At 39.5% G+C, this 21,568-nt stretch overlaps 1 protein-coding gene across 1 annotated transcript; it reads left to right on the forward strand.

Moving 5' to 3' along the window:
• Positions 1-2,021, forward strand: LOC121407480. The gene is made up of 2 exons (XM_041598575.1): positions 1-742; positions 848-2,021. Exons 1-2 carry the CDS (start codon positions 153-155, stop codon positions 1,836-1,838), a joined length of 1,581 nt encoding a protein of 526 aa, XP_041454509.1. The 5' UTR covers positions 1-152; the 3' UTR covers positions 1,839-2,021.
• Positions 2,022-21,568: the final 19,547 nt, after the last annotated feature.

Consider the following 21,568-nt stretch of genomic DNA (forward strand, 5'->3'; position numbering starts at 1 on the left):
AGCCTAGGTCACATAGCCCGGCCGGTGTCCGGCATCGGTGGAGCTCGGTGGATTTTTGAGGTGTCGCCGAGCTCCCCTCATCGGTGGCATAGCTCGGTGACGTGACCGGGCTCCGTCCGGAAATCTACAGGCGACCGACCAAACACCGGCCGATGACCGTCCGGAGTCTGTCTCAAAAGTGGAGATTTTTTTCGGCCGATGTGGCAGCAACTACCGGCCGATGGTCGGCCGGACATCGGGGGGTATACGGCCGGTACCCGAGCAGGTTAAAGGACACCGTGCGATCACCGGCCGGGTTGTTAACGGGCTTCGAACACTGCCCGGCCGATGTTCGGCCGGTGTACCTCGGACTTGGGGGGCCGATGGTCAGCTATTCCATACCTGTATATATATATGTCCACCCTACCTGGAATGGTCAGTTCATCACTATGGCTGCACCGAGAAGACTACGAATGGCGTTGTTAGAACACGAGCTAGCTCAGGCGAGGTTCCAGTACAACTTGGTCCTGGCAGCACTGCTCGAAGAAGCCGAGAGGGAGCGACAGAGGGCCGGCAGAAGAATAAGACGTTGGTGGGTGCGCGAGTGGATCCTACGCAGACCTCGTTTCGGCCAGTATGAGACGCTCATGAGGGAACTCGAGGCCGAGCACGCTGCCGACTTCAAATCCTACCTCCGCATGGTGCCACAGATGTTCTATGAGTTGCTTGACCGAGTTGGCCCCCGCATTGCCAAGACCACAACGTAAGTTTACACTTTATGAACCTACTGTCAAATTGTGCTGAAATGTCTTCCATCCATATTTATTCTAGTTTGATTTTATTCATATTTCACCCTCTTCTGTTGCAGGCATCGAACCCCCTTGGATCCTGGGCTGAAGCTGGCGATCACCTTGAGGTTCTTGGCGACCGGAAGCAGCTATCATGATCTGGCGTTCGCGTTTCGTGTCCCACACAACACCATCTCTCTGTTCGTCCCCGAGGTCTGTCAGGCCATCTACGACGAATACGAGGACGAGATGTGGGCCACTCCCCAGACAGAAGATGAGTGGCGCCCGGTAGCCGAGGGATTCGGAGACAGATGGAACTTTCCCCACTGTTGTGGCGCGATCGATGGGAAACATGTCGCCATCAAGAAGCCCCCCAAGAGCGGCTCACTTTACTACAACTACAAAGGCTTCTTTTCCATCGTCATGCTTGCAGTGGTAAACTCTGACTACAAGTTCATCTGGGCGGATGTGGGGTCACCAGGGTCGTATTCCGACGCCGGCATCTTTAACCGGTCGCGACTGGAGCCAGGTCTGCGTGAGGGAACGATCGGACTACCCCAGCCGGATCCCCTACCAAATGACGACCAGGACACACCCTACTACATGGTCGGAGACGACGCCTTCCCCCTACGGCCATACATGATGAAGCCTTACCCTCATCGGCACCTGAAACGGGACGAGCGGATCTACAACTACCGGTGTTCCAGGGCACGCCGTGTGGTTGAAAACGCGTTTGGTATATTCGCCAATCGCTTCAGATGTCTGCTAACAACCCTGGGATTGAGACCGTCGAAAGTTACCAAGATCGTCAAGGCCTGCATGACCCTTCACAACCTCATGAGGACTCGTTACCCCAACCTTCAGAATGCTGACCTCGACCGGGAAGATGAGCAGGGTCAGATCATCGCGGGTGCATGGCGAGACCAAGCCGTGCTCGAAGATGTGCAAGCAGCAGGGCACGGGCCAAGATTGACCCGACCAGGCAAAGAACTGCGCGCATACCTCAAGAATTACTTTTGCAGTCCTGCCGGGAGTGTGCCATGGCAAGATGTGGCAATAAACCAGCAGTAACTTGTGTCTAATATTGTTACAGTATACCGGATGCAGCCACAGACATTCCATTATTCTTCTCAGGACTTAACGCATTTTTGATGTGTTATACTTTCCATTATTCAGTATGTTGTTTGCAAATAAATCTGTTATTGGGTAATCTTAAAACATTGCCTTTGCTCTTTTTAATTTGAACACTAGTAATAAATGCCAAAAGAAATCAAACCTGTTTGAAAGAATAAATCAATATTAAAATACACCAGTATGAATAAGATGAGATGTGTGTAAATAATACAACAGCAACACATTCATTGTGATTGAATTATTTTTAATCAAAGAATAATCGTCATTGTATCTTTTCTTTCACCTTTAAAAACTAACCTTTCATAAAGAAAAACACTTGTATCAACCAATATGATTAGCTTTGTAATTTTGTAATAGGCTTCAAATGATTGCCCATTAATATGTTTTCACCTTTTAAAAAGTATGTGTTTTTTCATAATGAGGAAGGATCTCCATTGTTTACATATCAGATAAAGTCGTACGAAATATTAATTTTTACTTGAGTACTGTTTAACTTTTGATCTATGCAACTTTGTTAAAATTAACCAATTTTTATGGTGTGTTCTATAAAACCTTCTAAATGACATTTTCTTTCCTTCTAAATTAACTTTGTTTTACCTTTTGAGTTCTCAGTTTATTGCTCTAAGATGTTAAAAAGATAAAAACAATAAAGACAACGACAGAACTTTAGTTTTCATACCTTGGATGTTACCACATACACAATAAATATGGCAATAAACATAAACTGGCACGGGACACCGGCCGATACTCGGTCGTACACCGGCCGATGCGTATTCCGATGTGGTAAGGATGGGGCTGCGATGAGGGAGCTCGGTGAGAGCCCGTCGAATTTTTAACTCCGAAGTTAAATTTCGCCGAGCTGCCACCGATGCGGTTTTTAGCCCCAAACGCCGGCCGGTGACCACGGGAGTCCGGCCGGTGTCCGGCTAAAATCGCATCGCTGGCTCATCGGAACCTCATCGGCGGGCTATGTGACCTAGGCATTAATGAATAACTGAAAATTTGTCATTTTTAGACCAGCATGACCATAATCTAAATAAACAATGTCTCTTTGAATTTTATCTTTACCACCCCATAAAAATCCAAAGATCAGTGTATTAAGATCCTCTATTACCCATGTCGGGACAATGGTAAGAGAAGAAATGTATATCAATTTAGATAGTACAAATGTTTTAATTAACTGAATTTTGCCCATTAATGTCAAATCCCTTTGCTTCCACCACATCAAAATTTTCTTTATTCTACTAAGTATTTCTTTGTAATTTATTCTTACTTGACTTTCTCTATCTAATGAAAAATATATACCTAAGATCCTAACCATCTGCTCCACTTTACCAAAAGGTAAAATTTGATCTATTTGTTCATGGTGTCCCAGTAACATAATAAAGGTTTTATCTTTATTCATCCTCAAACCTGACGTTTCGGCAAAACATTCGAACAGCATATCTAACTTTTCAATGGACTGAGTGTCTTTTACAAAAATTGTCATATCATCTGCGTATAAAATTTGCTTAACTTCTGTATTTCCAAACTTAATTCCGTGAATTTCTGGATCAAGTCTTATTCTGTTAGCCAAAATTTCAATACATAAAATAAAGAGATAGGGGGATAACGGATATTGATTCCTCTCAAGCGATATCAGCAATATTTGCGTAATATGGTCAATGTGCACCTTTCGAGATAATAAAGTATACATGTCCTTAGACATCGTTTTATTTAGTCAGTGAAGATGACTGATATGAAGATGGTTTGAAAACGGAGTTATAAGTAAGTTGTGAAGTCATATGTGTGCAGTTTTCTAATATCCATGAAATAAAAAAAAATACAACAGTGCCTATCTTTCAGAAAATAAAAAAAAAATCAGACACATCAATAAAGTTCATTCTGTGAATACACATGGTATAAATCGATTACCTCTGAAGTAAATCACGGCATGCTACCAGAGTTGCTGACCAAAATTCAATTTTGAACAAGTTGAGCGCCTCTGCCAGCCTCGCCCGCACTACGCGATTCAATATTGCAGCAGTGCTGACTTTGAAAATGACTATAATTATTCACAAAAAATATTATAATTTTGCGTTCATTGAACCTAAATGACATTTGACCTTGATCAAGTGACCTAAGACGTGTGCAAGATGAACAATGATACTGGATTACCCCTATATCCACATTTCATTGACTATATCCATGAACTTTCAAAGGTATGATGGCAATACCAACAACATTGCCGAAGTTCATTGACATTATTACCTTCGACCTTGGTCATGTGACCTGAAACTTGCATAGGATGTTTAGTGATACTTGATTACTCTTATGTCCAAGTTGTATGAACTAGCTCCATAAACTTTCAAAGTTAACATGGAAATTCAACAAATACCCCCAACACGCCCAAAGTTCATTGACCCTAAATGACCTTCGACCTTAGTCATGTGACCTGAAACTCAGGCAGGATGTTTAGTTATTTGTTATCTGATTTTGATGAAATTGTCATCATCTTGCTCTGTGAATTTTACTTTATTTATCTAGATACAAATATTTTCAGCCCGGACCATCCCTTTATTAAACAAGTAAATGAAACATAAAAATTATACATAACATAATAAAAAGTTTCTGAAAGAAGCACGTAAACCTTATACAAGACAGTGATACGTCAACTGATATCAGAATATATTATAACTCATATCCCACATCCATCACTGTATAGGCACAAAGTATAATCAAGCAAAACACCCCAAATCACATTCATAAAACCAACAGTAGGCCTACTCACGATGCAAAATCACAACCTCATTGAATTTCAAATCATATACCATAATATATACATGTCATCTGATAACGCAAACAATGTCTGCAAAGGAACAGAACATTAATACAAATCGTCATGGCATAATCAATGGGGAAACTGTCCATATGGGTCAGAGAAAATCAAGAGGCGGTCCAGGCATTCAAGTGAAGATATTTTTACCAGTTCGTTCCTTACAATCACACGGTATCATGGGAGTCCAACAGAAACACTCCCAAGCTGGTAACAGATGTAGAGTAGGCACTCGGATGAACCGTAGGCTTACTTTGTATTTTTTGTTTGTTTTTTGGAACTTTTTTTCTTATAAGTCCGTTAATGAAACGCTCACCTGAGCGATGTGGATCTAGCAAAGTGATCAAGGCAGACTAAAGTGCATTCCCGATATCCTTGCTGAGCGATGTGGCCGAAAATATATATTGATCGGGTCTGGGTGGGATCAGTTCGGCAATGGGAACAAAGAGCACGTTCAAACAGATATGTACTGGTAAAATTCTTGCCCTCCAGAACTAGTCCCAGTTGTGTTATTAGATATGATGCATCTCCTATTCATATGATTGTAGGCAAATGATGCACACTCTTGATGATATGTACATAGAGATGCACATCGTATGATACTTGCTGTTGTGACGTCAGCGATGATAAATTCCGGAATTGGTACACTGTTTCCTCGTTTCATCGTGAACCGATTTTCATGTTTTTGGTGCTGATGTCTCGAAAGCTCTGCAAAGGTGTAAAATTGTGTAGGATATTATATTTATTATATTATATTATTTTTAGTATTATTAGCATTATCGTTACTATTTTCAATATCTGTAGGAGCAGTAGTGGAGTAGTAGTAGTAGAAGTAGTAATAGTAGTAGTAGTTGTAACAGCAGTAAGCGGTAATACATGTAGTAGTATAGCAGCAGCAGTTTTAGTAGTAGTAGAAGTAGTAGTCGTAGTACAGTAGTAGTATATGTAGGTGGTAGTAGCAGAAGTACATGCAGAAGTAGTAATAGTAGTAGTAATAGCTGTATAGTAGTAATAAAAGTAGTAGTAGTAGAAGTAGTAGTAGTAGTAGTAGTAGTAGCAGAAGAAGTAGTAGGAGTAGAAGTAGTAGTAGAAGTAGTATAACTAGTAGTATGGTAGTAATAGTAGTAATTGTAGTAGTAGTAGTAGTAGTAGTAGTAGAAGTAATATTAGTCGTAGAAGTAGTGGTAGTCGTCATGGTAGTAGTTGTAGGGGAAGGCGGGGTAAGTTGAGCATAGGGGCAAGTTGAGCCACCAGCCCCAGGCCAATAATGAATGAGTCAGACATTGTGGTGGTGTCATGTATTGATGACCCATAGCATAACCCCTAACCCCACCACATTGTTTCCAACTTTGAAACAAAAAGTAGTTTTTTAGAGGGAAAAATATGAATTTCAGCCAAAAAAGTAAAAAAGAGTGTGAAATAGATAAGTGCTTTATAAACACACACGTCTTTAAATATAATAAAGACATGATAACAACATTATTAGTCCAGGTATGGATCTTCATTCTTGTCATAGTCTTTTATATGATGGATGCATAATAAATGTGTGGATACAAAATTATCGCACAAAGTTCGGACTGGGGTAAGTTGAGCCAAACAGCATGGGGCAAGTTGAGCCATGGTAATCCCTATGGTAATGTATCTTTAAAAACAAACAAACCATAAAAATCGATTGAAATGCAGGCTGAAAGGAGCAAATTTACATGACTGCTCTTTTCCTTTTACAGGATGTTAGTATTTATAGAGAATTAGCAAGTGAAAAGACTTTAAACAAAAAATTGACATGCTGGTTCTCCCCCATACATTTTGTACATAGTTTTTGTGGCTCAACTTACCCCAGAAGGTGGCTCAAACTTACCCCATATATGGGGCAAGTTGAGCCATTTGACATCGTTTTTTCAAAGGTCACAATGACTTTCAGTGTGGGGATAGAAAGTTATATATAGGTGGAAAATATTTCAGAAGAATTAAATTTCAAGGCAAGGTACTTATTTCGACAAGATTATTAATCATATCAATTCTAACATGCAAAAAGCAAAAACTGTCACAACTTACCCCGCCTTCCCCTACTTATCGTTATTTAAATTTTATTTTTTTTAATAATTGTAGCAGAATCTGTCGTATCTTTTTAAAGACATCTGATAAGTGCTCCATTTAAAATTAGCTATCTATTAAAATATGGGTAGATATTTTAAAAATATCTACTCATATTTTAATAGATATTTTGTTTAATTCCCTTTTCTTTGAAATTGAAAAGTCCTCTTGGCTGCCTATAAAAGCAAGTGAATTGTGTAAATTAAACAGAATGTCACAACGTGAAATTGTTTCTGTTCTGAATATGTGAATATTTTGTGATCACATTGAGGGATAATAATTATGAGGAGTTTTCTGCACCATACCTTTCCTCTCGCATATATATCCTTTTTCGTTGTGGCACCTTCCAGCAATCCAGCTGGTGTAATCATTCTCCATCTTCATGTTTATGTGAAAGCATCCACTACCGAAGCTTAGATCACCAAAGTTAGAATATATCAGGGGCTCTCCACTCATCCAAGCGAGATTATCTTGGGCGCTGCCGGTAAGACGCCGCGTCAAACCGATCCAGTAGAATTGATTGAACCCGAAAATTGCTGTACGGTCTGCAGCGAAAATATTTCATTATTGATATCAATAAAAAAAACATGAGTAAGGGTCGTTTACACGTCATTATGTGGCTTGTTCGTGATATGAGATATAAATTTGTCATTTTATTTGCCGCAGGTCTCCTTTAATTGATCCGATATAGGTCTTAAGCCAGGCTGACACTTGCACGACTTTTGGCCACGATTTTGTCGTGGCAAGTCGTGCCATTTTGGGGCACGAACTGGGAGGCTCCCGCACTGTTTACGACTTGTTCACGACGAGTTCACGATTGCGTGCCCATCAGTGTCCACATTGAAACGAACTGGCACGACGAGTTTACTCATAGTTTGTGCATAGTTTACGCACTTCCCGCATTATCACGACGAGTTTGTGCAATTCGGTGTCGTGCTGAACTATTCGTGAACTCGACGTGAGCTGTTCGTGAACTATTCTGTGACAGTCGTGGCATGGCGCGCACTGCCACGCACTGGCACGCATCCTCCCGCATCGTCCCGACGAGTTCACGAACAGTTTGCGCATAGTTCACGACCCGGTCGCTAAATTTTGTCGTGACCAAACTTTTGAGCATTTCAAAATTCTCGTCCCGACATGGCACGCAGTCACGACGTGTCACGACGTATTTACGCACACTTCACGCCAGTTCACGACTAGTTGGCGCACTGGCACGACTTGAGTCGTGCAAATGCGTGACACAAAATCGTGGATTTATTATTCATTTTCATATGCATAAAGCATAGTGGCAACATACACCTGCACGACTTTTGGCCACAATTTTGTCGTGGCAAGTCGTGCCATTTTTGGGCACGAACTGGGAGGCTCCCGCACTGTTTACGACTTGTTCACGACGAGTTCACAAATAGTTCACGAAAATACGTGCCCATTAGTGTCCACATTGACACGAACTGGCACGACGAGTTCACGTATAGTTTGTGCATAGTTTATGCACTTCCTGCATTATCACGACGAGTTTGTGCAATTCGGTGTCGTGCTGGACTGTTCGTAAACTCGACGTGAGCTGTTCGTGAACTATTCCGTGACAGTCGTGGCATGGCGCGCACTGCCACGCATCCTCCCGCATCGTCCCGACGAGTTCACGAACAGTTTGCGCATAGTTCACGACCCGGTCGCTAAATTTTGTCGTGACCAAACTTTTGAGCATTTCAAAATTCTCGTCCCGACATGGCACGCAGTCACGACGTGTCACGACGTATTTACGCACACTTCACGCCAGTTCACGACTAGTTGGCGCACTGGCACGACTTTGACCCCTTTTAGGGTCTACACATCGCGTCTGAAAAATGGAACATAGATGATATGCATGCAATATCGTCATTGGCGGCGGAAGCAAAAAATTTTAGGAGGGGACAACCAAAAAAATTTTGAAAAGCAAAAAAAAAAAAGGTTCCCAACCCAAAATTTTAGGGGGGACGTAAGAAAATAAATTGACAAGCAAAAAAAAAAAAAAAAAAAAAAAAAAAAAAAAGGTCATCAACAAAATATTTAGGGGGGGGGGGGACCGTCCCCCCCTCCTCAAATTTAGGGGGGGACACGTCCCCCCCGTCCCCCCGCTACCGCCGCCTATGAATATCGTGATACAACGTATTTATAAATCATTATCGCTCGTCTCTCATTAAGCCATTATTAACTCACTCATGATAAGATCGGAAATAAAATCATTTTCGTCTTCTGTCTCTATATAAACAAGATGTGCTCCATCACTCTGGCAATAATCCTGGGCCTGGTCTCGATGAAGCTCGATATCACTCGCATAATAACAAGAAGAGTTAAACAAATCCAGATCGGAACAGACACTATCTGTAGATAGAGAAAAATAACATGGTAATTTATACGAAATTAATTCATTTAACATTATGATTGGTGCTTGTTATCCCGAAATTGCCAAATGAATCATACTTTGTTTAACTGTAAAAGAGGAGGAAAGGTTCAAAACAGATAATGGGTAGGGTTTGAGTAGTGACACGCCCATAGTTACCTGTTTCTCTTCCCTCACAGAGAGCCAAATAATCACGAACGCATTTATGATCGTTCCAGTGATACCCCGATCCTCCATGTTTCAATAGAATACAGTCTGTACCAACATCATGGACGCCATTTTCGACGGAATCCCAATTGGTAAAGGTCAAAGGTGATCCGTCCATCCAATGCCAGATCTTATTCTTATCTTCCAAGCCAATCCAATAGTTGATAGTTGTATTCTCACTGAGCGCGAGTGAACTGATGAATTCATCTTCTTCGATTGATGTGATATCGACCAATAGGGAATCGAGATTCGAACACATGATCTGAGCATCATCACGTGATTTCAGAGATGACGATTCTATGTAATAACATGATGAGTTCCAGTGATGGAAACCAGAAGGGCACAGTCCTGAAGATTAAAATAAAAAGGATATATGATGGGAACAACAATTAGGACAAGAGAAAGGAGAATAAAAAGGTGTTCATATTTGAAAATCATCATTCATTTTAATCAATATTTTCTAAAGATCCATTTCCATTTAGTTTGATTCATGCTCATTACACTTAAGGGTTACATGGCATAGTTTCTGTTCATTGTGGTCGACGCAATATAGCGCTCAGTTATTCGCATTGGGCCTAAGATGAAAAAGGCTCACATGTATTAGGGACTCCAGCGACCAGGTTGTTGTTGGGGACTGTGCCAGACATTTGCACGGGACGCAAATGGAATGCCCAGCAAGAAGTTGATTAAATGGAATCTCGGCTGAGGCGCAAGGATATGGTTGGGCCTACACAAACAAATAGAGCAGGGCTAGGCATGAATCCAACCCAGTACTTCTTTAAGGCAAGCACGAAAATGAAGCGGAAGATGGTTTCTGACGAAATCCGTCACAAAGAGGAGGAACGACGTACAGCTAAAGCAGTTGGCCGTGTGCAGCAGGGAGCTTGGTGTCGATGAGAGTGTGTAGAACCAAAGTCCCTATCCTGGAAAGACATATGGAAAATGGAAACAGACACACTCAAATTTTTGTTACGAGCATCCTACGACGTTCTTCCTTCTCCTCATAACCTGAAGAAGTGGGCCAAGACTGAGATCGAGAATTGCCATAGATGTGGAAAGAAGGGTTCACTCAGACACATTCTATCAAATTGTCAGGTGTCTCTGGCAGAAGGCCTGTATACATGGAGGCAAAATGAGATCTTGAAAGAACTGAGCAATGACCTAAAGATCACTACTGAAAAAGCAAACCAGACAAAACTACTAAATGCTCATGCGATGATCTCATTTGTGAAGGCTGGAACAAGTACTGGAGCCAACAGAAAAGCTAGACTTCACACAAGTAGGCTCCTTTGTCTCGCAAGAGATTGGCGATTGGTCTCTGACTCCCACAAAGCCATATCAAGAATAATGGGCCGAAATGGCTGGCAGGAGGACTTCGACTGAGGATCCAGCTGTTCTGGAGGACATTTCTCTGCACAAGGTGTATTTTGATTATCTCTAGCTTGCAGGCAAACCTTAAATTCAATTGTTTACCGAGCAATGTTACCATGGCAATGACTATTGATGGACCAAATGACAAATCATATACCAATCAAAAACGTATAAGCTACTTGACACATCAATGCAAAGCTTTGTGCATTTTCACCACTTACCGGCTGAGAGTTTTGCTTTATAAGAGAAGCGCTCATCATCATCCTTCGATAATAGGCCTTCTTTTGTATTTCACCGGGCTCAAGACCATGACGTCGCGTTGTATTATAACGTTGTGATCACTTAGGCTTGTACATAGAAAAACCTAGTAATTTTTATGCTTTCCAGAGTTACGCATTTTATTTTCTTCACTTCTAACACATAGAGAAATATCTTTTCCCGCAACCTTGTGATGAGTATATCTACAGCTTTGGACTAGTTTTTGCCGTATTTTATTTCCCACTTGTTTTGGGCAGGTTTCCAATTATATCTGCATTCAGATATGTAACAACATTCCTGACATATCGATTTAGGACCAATAACAGCCAAACTAAAAGTAACCTAGTAAATAGTTGAATGTTTCCATCCATTGAGCACAGGAGAATTGTCAGTGACATTTTCCTCCGCAAATTGAAGAAACATAAAATTCAGGCCCCGCTAACAAGCTCGATAAAGCCTATTGTCAAAACCCTACAATTCGTGGTTGTCATCAATCTGCTCAGCTGTCAAGTTGAGAATATGCATAAAATTTACCTTTTACTATGTAGCTTATATATTTACCATTTGTCATTTACACTTCTAGGTCCATTCTGGGTCTTTAAAGCTTTCCTTTTTATTTGTGTTAACATCAACAAGGCAAAAGCGATTTTGTGTCTCGCCCACTTATGAAAATAACCAGAAATATCGTGATTAGCGAGGGCACGCAACAGAATTGTATCGGAACTTCATTGTGAGATGACTGGGATAGAATAACATTTGTCATGAGAGCCTTGCACGTAAACTTTAATGATGACCTGAAAATGACCTTTGACCTTATCATGTGACCTCCGACTGCAGCATGAAATGCAGGTCGCCTAACTACATCTACCATCCAAGTTTTGTTGAAAAGTGACATACCGTTGCGCAGATAGGTGTCATAAGAGAGTCTTGCATGTAAACTTTAACGATGACCTGAAAATGACCTTTGACCATACCATGTGACTTCTGACTGCAGCATAACATGCAGGTCACCCAAGTCCATCTACCATTCAAGTTTGGTTGAAAAGTGACCAATGGTTGTGGAGTTGGGTGTCAAGAGAGTCTAGCATGTAAGCTTTAATGTTGACCTGAAAATGACCTTTGACCTTACCATGTGACCTACGACTGCAGCATCACATGCAGGTCCCCCGAGTCCACTTACCATCCAAGTTTGGTTGAAAAGTGACTTAAATGTACGGTTGCGGAGTTAGGTGTCATAAGAGAGTCTTGCATGTAAACTTTAACGTTGACCTGCCTGTAAACTTTAACGTTGACCTGAAAATGACATTTGAACTTACCATGTGACCTCCGACTGCAGCCTAACATGCAGGTCCCCCAAGTCCATCTACCATCCATGTTTGGTTCAAAAGCGACTTACGGTTGTGGAGTTATGTGTCATTGGTTTGTGACGGACGGACGACATTTGTATTCCAAAGTATCGCCTTCACCTCTGGTGGGCGAGACAATACTAGAATTAAAACCACAAACAAGCTGACATGATGATATGTACTTACTCTTGCTTGGATTTTGATTGGTCTGTCCTGCAGAAAATGCCGAAAACATAATCAGGATACCTCCCTGAAGAAAAGGGGAAAATCATATTTTTAATAGATAACAATAATGATGCAGAATTCGGCATGATACAGTATATTTCCATGTCTATTTGTAATGATAATGTCGATTCTCGATTTCAATTTTTCTCATTAAGGAAGGCAAATTATATAGAATATCAAGATTCAAATTTATACACAGTTATATTTCGGTATATAGGGAAGGGGGGCTGCAACCATACATAAATTTAGTTTATTTTTAAGATTTATCACAGCACCTGTCTAGCTAAATTAGAATGAGATAACACCAGTTGGTGGACTGCACTAACCAACAAGAAAAAAAAGGAAAATATGTGTAGGCCTAAGTTTTATTTGGTTGTTTTCAAAAGAATTGCCTTCGTAGGTCAAATAGCACACTCTTCAAACAGTCTATGGAAAAAGTGGCTTGTTTTCTATCAAAAATAATAAAATATGAATAATAAAATTAATTATAGTTACATTTATATAGCGCTTATTAAACTTTGTTTTTAACCGCTTTGTACATTGCAATTATTATCAACCCGGTCATCGGACACTGGCATGCCCGCACACAATGTATGCACTTTCTCCACTCCCTGGGGAGCATTCCAACAAGAGTTCAAAGACTCAACTGCTAGGCAATCTACATACCGCGTACACATTTAACACCTGGGTGCAGATCGAGTGACAAAGTGTGGATTATTAATAAACGCCTTGCCAAAAGACGCTAGGCCGAACACGCAACCCTCTGATTGGAAGGCTAGAGTCAGAACCGCTACACCAAGACGCTTCCAAAATACGAATGTATATTCGTTTAAATGTCAATTTGTATTTTTTTACAATTTATTTCATTTTGAAATAGAATTTTCATCTACTAAAGTATGTAGTTAAATCTGAGAAGATTTGTTTTAGTCTTTTCTCCTTGAACAATTTAACACAATCATTTGAACATGATAAAGCATAAACTAATTTATACATGTATATTGTTAAACTTTTCATGCTTACTGCATGATCTACGTGAAATGGTAGGAAGAGTTTACATTTACAAATGTATTTATTTTATATGTAGTTTTATTTACCACGGTGTAGCATTGCCAGTGTCAAACTGCTTTCTTCATTGGCCCCGCCTTTTCAACATGACATACAATTCGTTATAATTAAATCAGTAGTAAAAAAAAATCAATAGTACATTTGGCTTAGATAGATATTAAATAACATAAATAATAAAAAAAAACAGACATATCTCTTACAATCTAAGCAATAAAACATTACATATCAAGAAAAACGAAGTCGAACGTTGGAAAATTGATACCACTATACGAATTCATATTCAGAGAAGAAATTGATTAAAAAAGTTTGTAAATATATTGAAAAAATAATATTTTTTATGGGGCTATAGCAACGGGATTAATTTTCTCTTTTTCAAAGCGCAAACGCTTCTAAAAAAAATAAGAATTTGAATTCATGTATCTGGTAGAAATTGTTTCCAAATCGATGGTGATAAACATAAACTAATGATGTAAGCCCAATTTGATATATATATTAAAAAAAGAGAGCAACAAATAGGATTAAATGAATATACTTACATATGTCATCAAAGTTACAGGCATCTTTCGGTTTAAATCCAATAGTTCAAAAGAAGAAAATCTGTGTAATGTCTGTCTCTGTGATTCATATAGTTACGGGTCATAGAAATTTATAATTACGCAATCTTCCGGCGAAACGCGTAACAACACCCCGAGTGAATTAAATTGAGTATGAATATCACACTTCCAGGAAAATGATGTAGGTTTATTGATTACCAATTATATTGATGCCGTTGCTAATAAAATACTCTCCCGTCGAGGGATTTTAAACGCATATGGGCGCAAGACCTATGAATTAAACAAATAGATATTTGAAGGGGTCGTCATCGCAAGTTGTCAGTTCCTTAGAGCTTGTCAACACCAGCAAATCTAAGATTATCACTCTAGTCTTCTAACATGACAAAACGATATAATGTGTGATCTGTCTATTCATTAAAGTGTCGTGTTAATTCGGATGACTCTGATATATAGAGAAAAGCTTGAAAATTTGGGGGAAATGAGGCGTGAACCTCGAGTGCATTTCTCGAATATTTGTCGTCTTTCCTTGATTGTGATTGGCTGCAGAGCACAGTTCCTATGGAAACTAGCGGGTGAAAACGCCCTCCAGGACTTCCTCTGACTCCCCTCCCCCATCTAATTAGTAGGCCTATAGAGAAGGATGCGGTATATGCATAAATGATCTAATTTTTCATTGAATACCTGACCCATTTCAATTTATTATCGAATATACAATAAACTTTTTGCCATCTTGATACAAGGCCGTGAATTTATTGTACTGACGTTTCGCATTATTGGCAGATGATTAGGCAGTTATAGGTTTTCAGATGTGTGGTGCCGATTCATCAACATAAAATCATTAAAATTGTAATATCATTTATCGCGAGAGAATGTATGTGTCGAACATTGGTCTATTTATTATTACTCCACGGTAAATTCTAATAAAGTTAATGGCTTGAGTACAATCCTCATTTTTGACTTCATTTGGCGCAATGATACTGTAGTTGAAATCTTAATGTAATTTTATAAATTAATTCATTAATTGTATTATCAATTGAGTAATTCTGGTTTGAGAACAATCCCATTTGTTCTCAAACCAGAGGCAAACTTCATTTGCCTCGTTAATACTGTAGCTAAATTCTTAATGTATATCTATGAATTGAGACATAAATTGCAAATTAATATAACTGATTAATAATGAGTTGCAATTATGTACCAGGTTTCAAAGGGAAATTCGGAGCAATCATCGTGACATTGAAATGGGCATTTCTATAATCAGATGTGAGGAAGAAGTCCTGGAGACTTCTTAACCAATTTGTATGATAAGCATAAAGTGATTGTCATCAATGCACAAACATCAGTCATAAGTATGTGAATATATTCCAAAGGAGTCAAGCCCTATTGTAGGGTATATATTGCCTCTCAAATAGTCCCCCAACAAATAGGTTCATAAATTTAGAATAATTGGGGTTTATTTGCATTTAAAAAAAATATGATTAATGTTTTTATTTCATTCTCCCCATCTCGTCTTCTCTTGCATGAATCAACTTCAAGCCTTGCCGCGACTCTGATGACCTTCATATTTCGTTTTCAAAATAAAAAACAAATTTTCATCTTTCAAAGTTTTTCAAGTTGACGATGATTTTGCACCATTGCCATACTTCACATCACATTTGACTTGTATCATCAATGTTCGAAAGTGAATAAAATAATGTTTTTCAAAGTAATCATGAATTACAGCAAGAAATGCAGAAGATGCGGGGGGGGGGGGTAAGTACTAAGTCTATAATGCAGACACATCAAAGTAATGTACAAACCAACACGTTTGAAGGAAATAGATCAACAGCTAAAATTATTGCTACTATCAATAATGATTTTTTTATTGGGGGACAAAAAATATTAATTCAGCCATCTAAAAGTATTATTGGACCTAACACCAGTGTACAGATGGCTAAGTTAGTAGAGCGTCCGTCTCACAACCAGGAGGTCGGGGGTTCAAACCCCGACCGCGTCAGACCCAGTGTTTTCACTCTTCCCGAAATTCGGGAAATTTCAGGAAATTTTGACTTTTTCCAGGAGAGGTTCGGGAAATGAAAAAAATCCAGTAAATTTCAGGAAATCCGAAAATTACAATTAAACAACAATTAAACGTAGAAACTATCAATATTCAGTTACATTTAAATATTTTTTTACATCCGTACGTAGCTCAAAATTATTCGCTCGCGCTCCGCGCTCGCACTTTGTAATTTGTTCCTATTTTTAACTCTTCACCTGCGTGAACAAAAAAATGCTAAATTCCTTGATTTTTGCCACCTACGCCAAATTTAGGTTCGCTGTATTATTGCCTGATTTTTGTTTAAAATCACACTTGAAAATTCCAGGAAATATCTTTGAATTTCAGAAAATTTGGGATTCAGTTTCGGGAAATTAATTTTGGAGCTGTGGAAACACTGGTCAGACCAAAAGACGTAAAGAGATGGGAGTTGCTGCTACTATGTTTGGCGTTCAACGTTTAAGGGATAGAGCCTTGTCGATCTGGCGCTGCACAGTTGCTGCCTAACACACGATCAACTGGGCAAAATGAATGTCAGGACATTTCTATTCTCAGATTTCTATTTCGAACAATGAAATATGGATTTTTTTTCATTTTTCAACACAACGATTATATACATGGAAAAATAAGAAACAATCATACATTAACATCAAACAAAATGGAATTGGATAAGGAAATGAAATTATCTCGTTAGTGATCAGAAAACAGTTTTCGAGTCTCATTGCAATTATCTCGTTAGTGATCAGAAAACAGTTTTTCGGGTCTCTCTTTCAAAATTTGTATTGAATTACACTTTATTATTTCCAATTTGACCTGTTAAAGAGAATCGTTTGTGCAAATAATGGAATGGCAAATCAAACCGGCCCTGCTGGCGAGGGCAGTAATGATGATTCGAATGTTTGTTACAGACGTATCATTAATGAGCAAACACAGTTATTGGTTAGTAGCAGGCCCAATTCAAATTCGAACATTTTTATTCAGGAGAAATCCGATATCAGCTAAGAATAGATATTCATTATTGATATAGTTAAACGAATTCATTGAATTTTGGGATCTGCTGAATTGCTGTTGAGGAAGATATGATACATACACATGTAGAAACATGACTTGATGGGGGTAATTTGTATTGATTCCTCTCAAGCGACATCAGCAATATTTGCGTAATATGGTCAATGTGCACCTTTCGAGATAATAAAGTATACAATTATGTCCTTAGACATCGTTTTATTTAGTCAGTGAAGATGACTGATATGAAGATGGTTTGAAAACGGAGTTATAAGTAAGCCTGGCTTGACACTTGCACGATTTTGTGTCACGCACTGGCACGACTCAAGTCGTGCCAGTGCGCAAACTAGCCGTGAACTGGCGTGAAGTGTGAGTAAACACGTCGTGACACGTCGTGACTGCGTGCCATGTCGTGACTGCGTGCCAGGTCGGGACGAGAATTTTAAAATGTTCAAAATTTTGGTCACGACAAAATTTAGCGACCGGGCCGTGAACTATATGCGCAAACTGTTCGTGAACTCGTCGGGACGATGCGGGAGAATGCGTGCCAGTGCGTGGAAGTGCGCGCCATGCCACGACTATCACGAATAGTTCACGAACAGCTCACGTCGTGTTCACGAATAGTTCAGCACGACCCCGTCCGAATTGCGCAAACTCGTCGTGCCAATGCGGGAAGTGCGTAAACTATGCGCAAACTATGCGTGAACTCGTCGTGCCAGTTCGTGTCAATGTGGATACTGACGGGCACGCATTCGTGAACTATTCGTGAACTCGTCGTGAACTTGTCGTGAACTATGCGTGAACAAGTCGTAAACAGTGCGGGAGCCTCCCAGCTTGTGCCCCAAATTGGCACGACTTGCCACGACAAAATCGTGGCCAAAAGTCGTGCAAGTGTCAGCCTGGCTTTATTTGTGAAGTCATAAGTGTGCAGTTTTCTAATATCCATGAAAAAAAAATAAACAGTGCCTATCTTTCAGAAAATTGAAAAAAAAAATCAGACACATTAATCAAGTTCATTCTGTGAATACACATGGTATAAATCGATTACCTCTGAAGTAAATCACGGCATGCTACCAGAGTTGCTGACCAAAATTCAATTTTGAACAAGTTGAGCGCCTCTGCCAGCCTCGCCCGCACTACGCGATTCAATATTGCAGCAGTGCTGACTTTGAAAATGACTATAATTATTCACAAAAAATATTATAATAACCTAAATGACATTTGACCTTGATCAAGTGACCTAAGACCCCCTATATCCACATTTCACTGACTATATCCATGAACTTTCAAAGGTATGATGGCAATGCCAACAACATTGCCGAAGTTCATTGACATTATTACCTTCGACCTTGGTCATGTGACCTGAAACTTGCGTAGGATGTTTAGTGTGCTTGATTACTCTTATGTCCAAGTTGTATGAACTAGCTCCATAAACTTTCAAAGTTAACATGGAAATTCAACAAATACCCCCAACATGCGCAAAGTTCATTGACCCTAAATGACCTTCTACCTCAGTCATGTGACCTGAAACTCAGGCAGGATGTTTAGTTATTTGTTATCCGATTTTGATGAAATTTTCATCATCTTGCTCTTTGAATTTTACTTTATTTATCTAGATACAAATATTTTCAGCCCGGACCACCTCTTTAACAAATAGGTGAAACATAAAAATAATACATAACATAATAAAAAGTTTCTGAAAGAAGCACGTAAATCTTATACAAGACAGTGATACGTCAATCAGAATATGTTATAACTCATATCCCACATCCATCACTGTATAGGCACAAAGTATAATCAAGCAAAGCACCCCCAAATCACATTCATAAAACCAACAGTAGGCCTACTCACGATGCAAAATCAAAATCTCATTAAATTTCAAATACAAAATTTCAATATACATGTCATCTGATAACGCAAACAATGTCTGCAAAAGAACAGAACATTAATACAAATCGTCATGGCATAATCAGTGGGGAAACTGTCCATATGGGTCAGAGAAAATCAAGAGGCGGTCCAGGTATTCAAGTGAATATATTTTTACCAGTTCGTTCGTTCGTTGGAGAGAGAGAGCTCCTTCTATTTTCATGATTTTATGTGGTACCTGGATTGGTTTGGGTTTTCATCTTTGGACATCGTCTGTTACGATCTTATAAGCGACATGGGCTTATAGTGTAACTCGCCGGGTAAGTTCGCGAAAAAGTGTTCTATTGCAAATGTAATTTACGAGCGCATAATGAATGGAGAGTTTGTGCGAGAAAATCACTTCTGTAGGCCTACACGGTACCATCAATTTTCCATAAAATATACGCGAGTATTATTGAAAGAATCGTACTATATCAGTTGTGTAATGTTAGGGAGTAATTATGTAATTGCGGGCGTTAATTTATACAATCTAATGCACTTCATTCGATATTTGTATGTAATGATATCGCCAACAAATATTGCGGTGATTGCTTTGAATGCTCTTGGCAAGGCAATCGTGAACGTGTGCATGCAATGAATCCTATGCGTGCATCCGTTGCGTTGGTGTACAAAAATGGTACCAAACAACAAAGAGGCAGTGCGCGCACACACTGGACACATTTTAAATAAGCTAGGGAGAGAGTTATACTATAGCAAGAGTTTACAGTTTAAGACCGTAACAATCGTCTCATTTTTCACCTATAGACTTCATTTTTGAACTACATGTGAGTTTTTAAAAAACTTCGTGAGATTTTATAACGTTTTCATGTGCAGTCAGTGTTGATTTTCGTCTACATAGCCTATTACAGTGTATACATCTCCATGTACCAACGAACTTCACATTTTTTACATTTGCATAATAATAAACGGCACAGCTACGTAATATGTTGGTCACCATGGCGCCGCTATACTTTTTACTACTCGTCTCTGTTGCAGGAACTTTACTTTCTAACTCGGTTTCGCGACATTCAGTATGTCATACTCGTCACCAGTTACGTTACCTACATTGTCCCATCCGTTACTATAGCAACTCTACCGTAAACTTTAACATTCATATTTTATCTCATGGCGACATTCAACCTAACCCAGGTCCCCCAAATCATGAAACACATAGACAAACATTGAAACAAGTTTCTGGTATCACATTTAATGCAAGAAGTCTTCGAAATAAGTTTGAAGAAATAGAACCTTTCCTCCAATCTAGATCATATGATATAATAAACATCACTGAAACATGGCTAACAGAACACGACACCGTAATGACAGGATTTGATGCATACCAAATCTTTCGACGCGATCGACCCAGTGGAATGGGTGGTGGAGTTATCGGCTGCCATTATACCAGAGCTCTCTCCGAGGAGAAAACCGGATTTAGAAAAGGATAACATCGAGATGTTGTGTGTTGATATTACATCACGTTTTCATGTTAAATGGCTCTTATGTGTTGTTTATCGCCCTCCTGATGCCCCAGCAGAGTTTTGCGATCATCTCCAGACAGCCGTTGATGATTTACAAGTTGCCTCAGCAGACTAACACAGGCGTCATCTTTACCGGAGACTTCAACGTCAAATGGGCCAATCAGCATCTTCCAACCGTTCAACATCTGGAACGCATTACGTCATCGATGGACCTGTATCAGATCATCGATGACGTCACCCGGCGATCACCCGAAAACCCCCGCATAGGAACAATAATAGATCTTCTATTTACTAATCGTCCACGCTTAGTATTGGATGTGTGTACTCAAGCAAACCCAGTAACCAGCGATCATCATGCAATCTGTTTTAAGGTCAAGTTGAAAAAGTTGCCTCCACCCAAACAGATTTTGCGTGACTATCTACAGGATAAGAAGGCTGATACAGATCATTTAAATAACATTTTACATTATGCCCCTTCGGACTTCTTTATGGAAGCTGATAATATTGACGATTCTTGGGACGGCTTTATGGATATTTTTGATGCGGCGATTCGTGATTGTATTCCCCGAAAAAGAAGCCGTAATGACCGTTTAAGTCCCTGGATAACGCCTAACATTAAGAAAATGATCAGTAAGAAAAAATAGATTGTTTAAGATAGCCAAAGAGATAAATACCAACGACAGTTGGCACGCGTATAGGGACTTACGTAATCAAGTGAAAGTGTTGATAAACAAGCCCGGTAAACAAGTCATACTACTCATATTTAAATGAATTGCTATCAGACAAAGATGACAATAGGAAAAGGTTTTTTGCATTTGTGCGTAGTAAGAGAAAAAATCGTGCTCCCCTCTCAATAGATAACAATGGAATACCTCAGCATGAACCAAGCAAGATAGCACAGGTGTTTGCTAATTATTTCAGTACTATGT

This window comes from Lytechinus variegatus, chromosome 2 (genome assembly GCF_018143015.1).
Source record: "Lytechinus variegatus isolate NC3 chromosome 2, Lvar_3.0, whole genome shotgun sequence".
NCBI lineage: Eukaryota > Metazoa > Echinodermata > Echinoidea > Temnopleuroida > Toxopneustidae > Lytechinus > Lytechinus variegatus.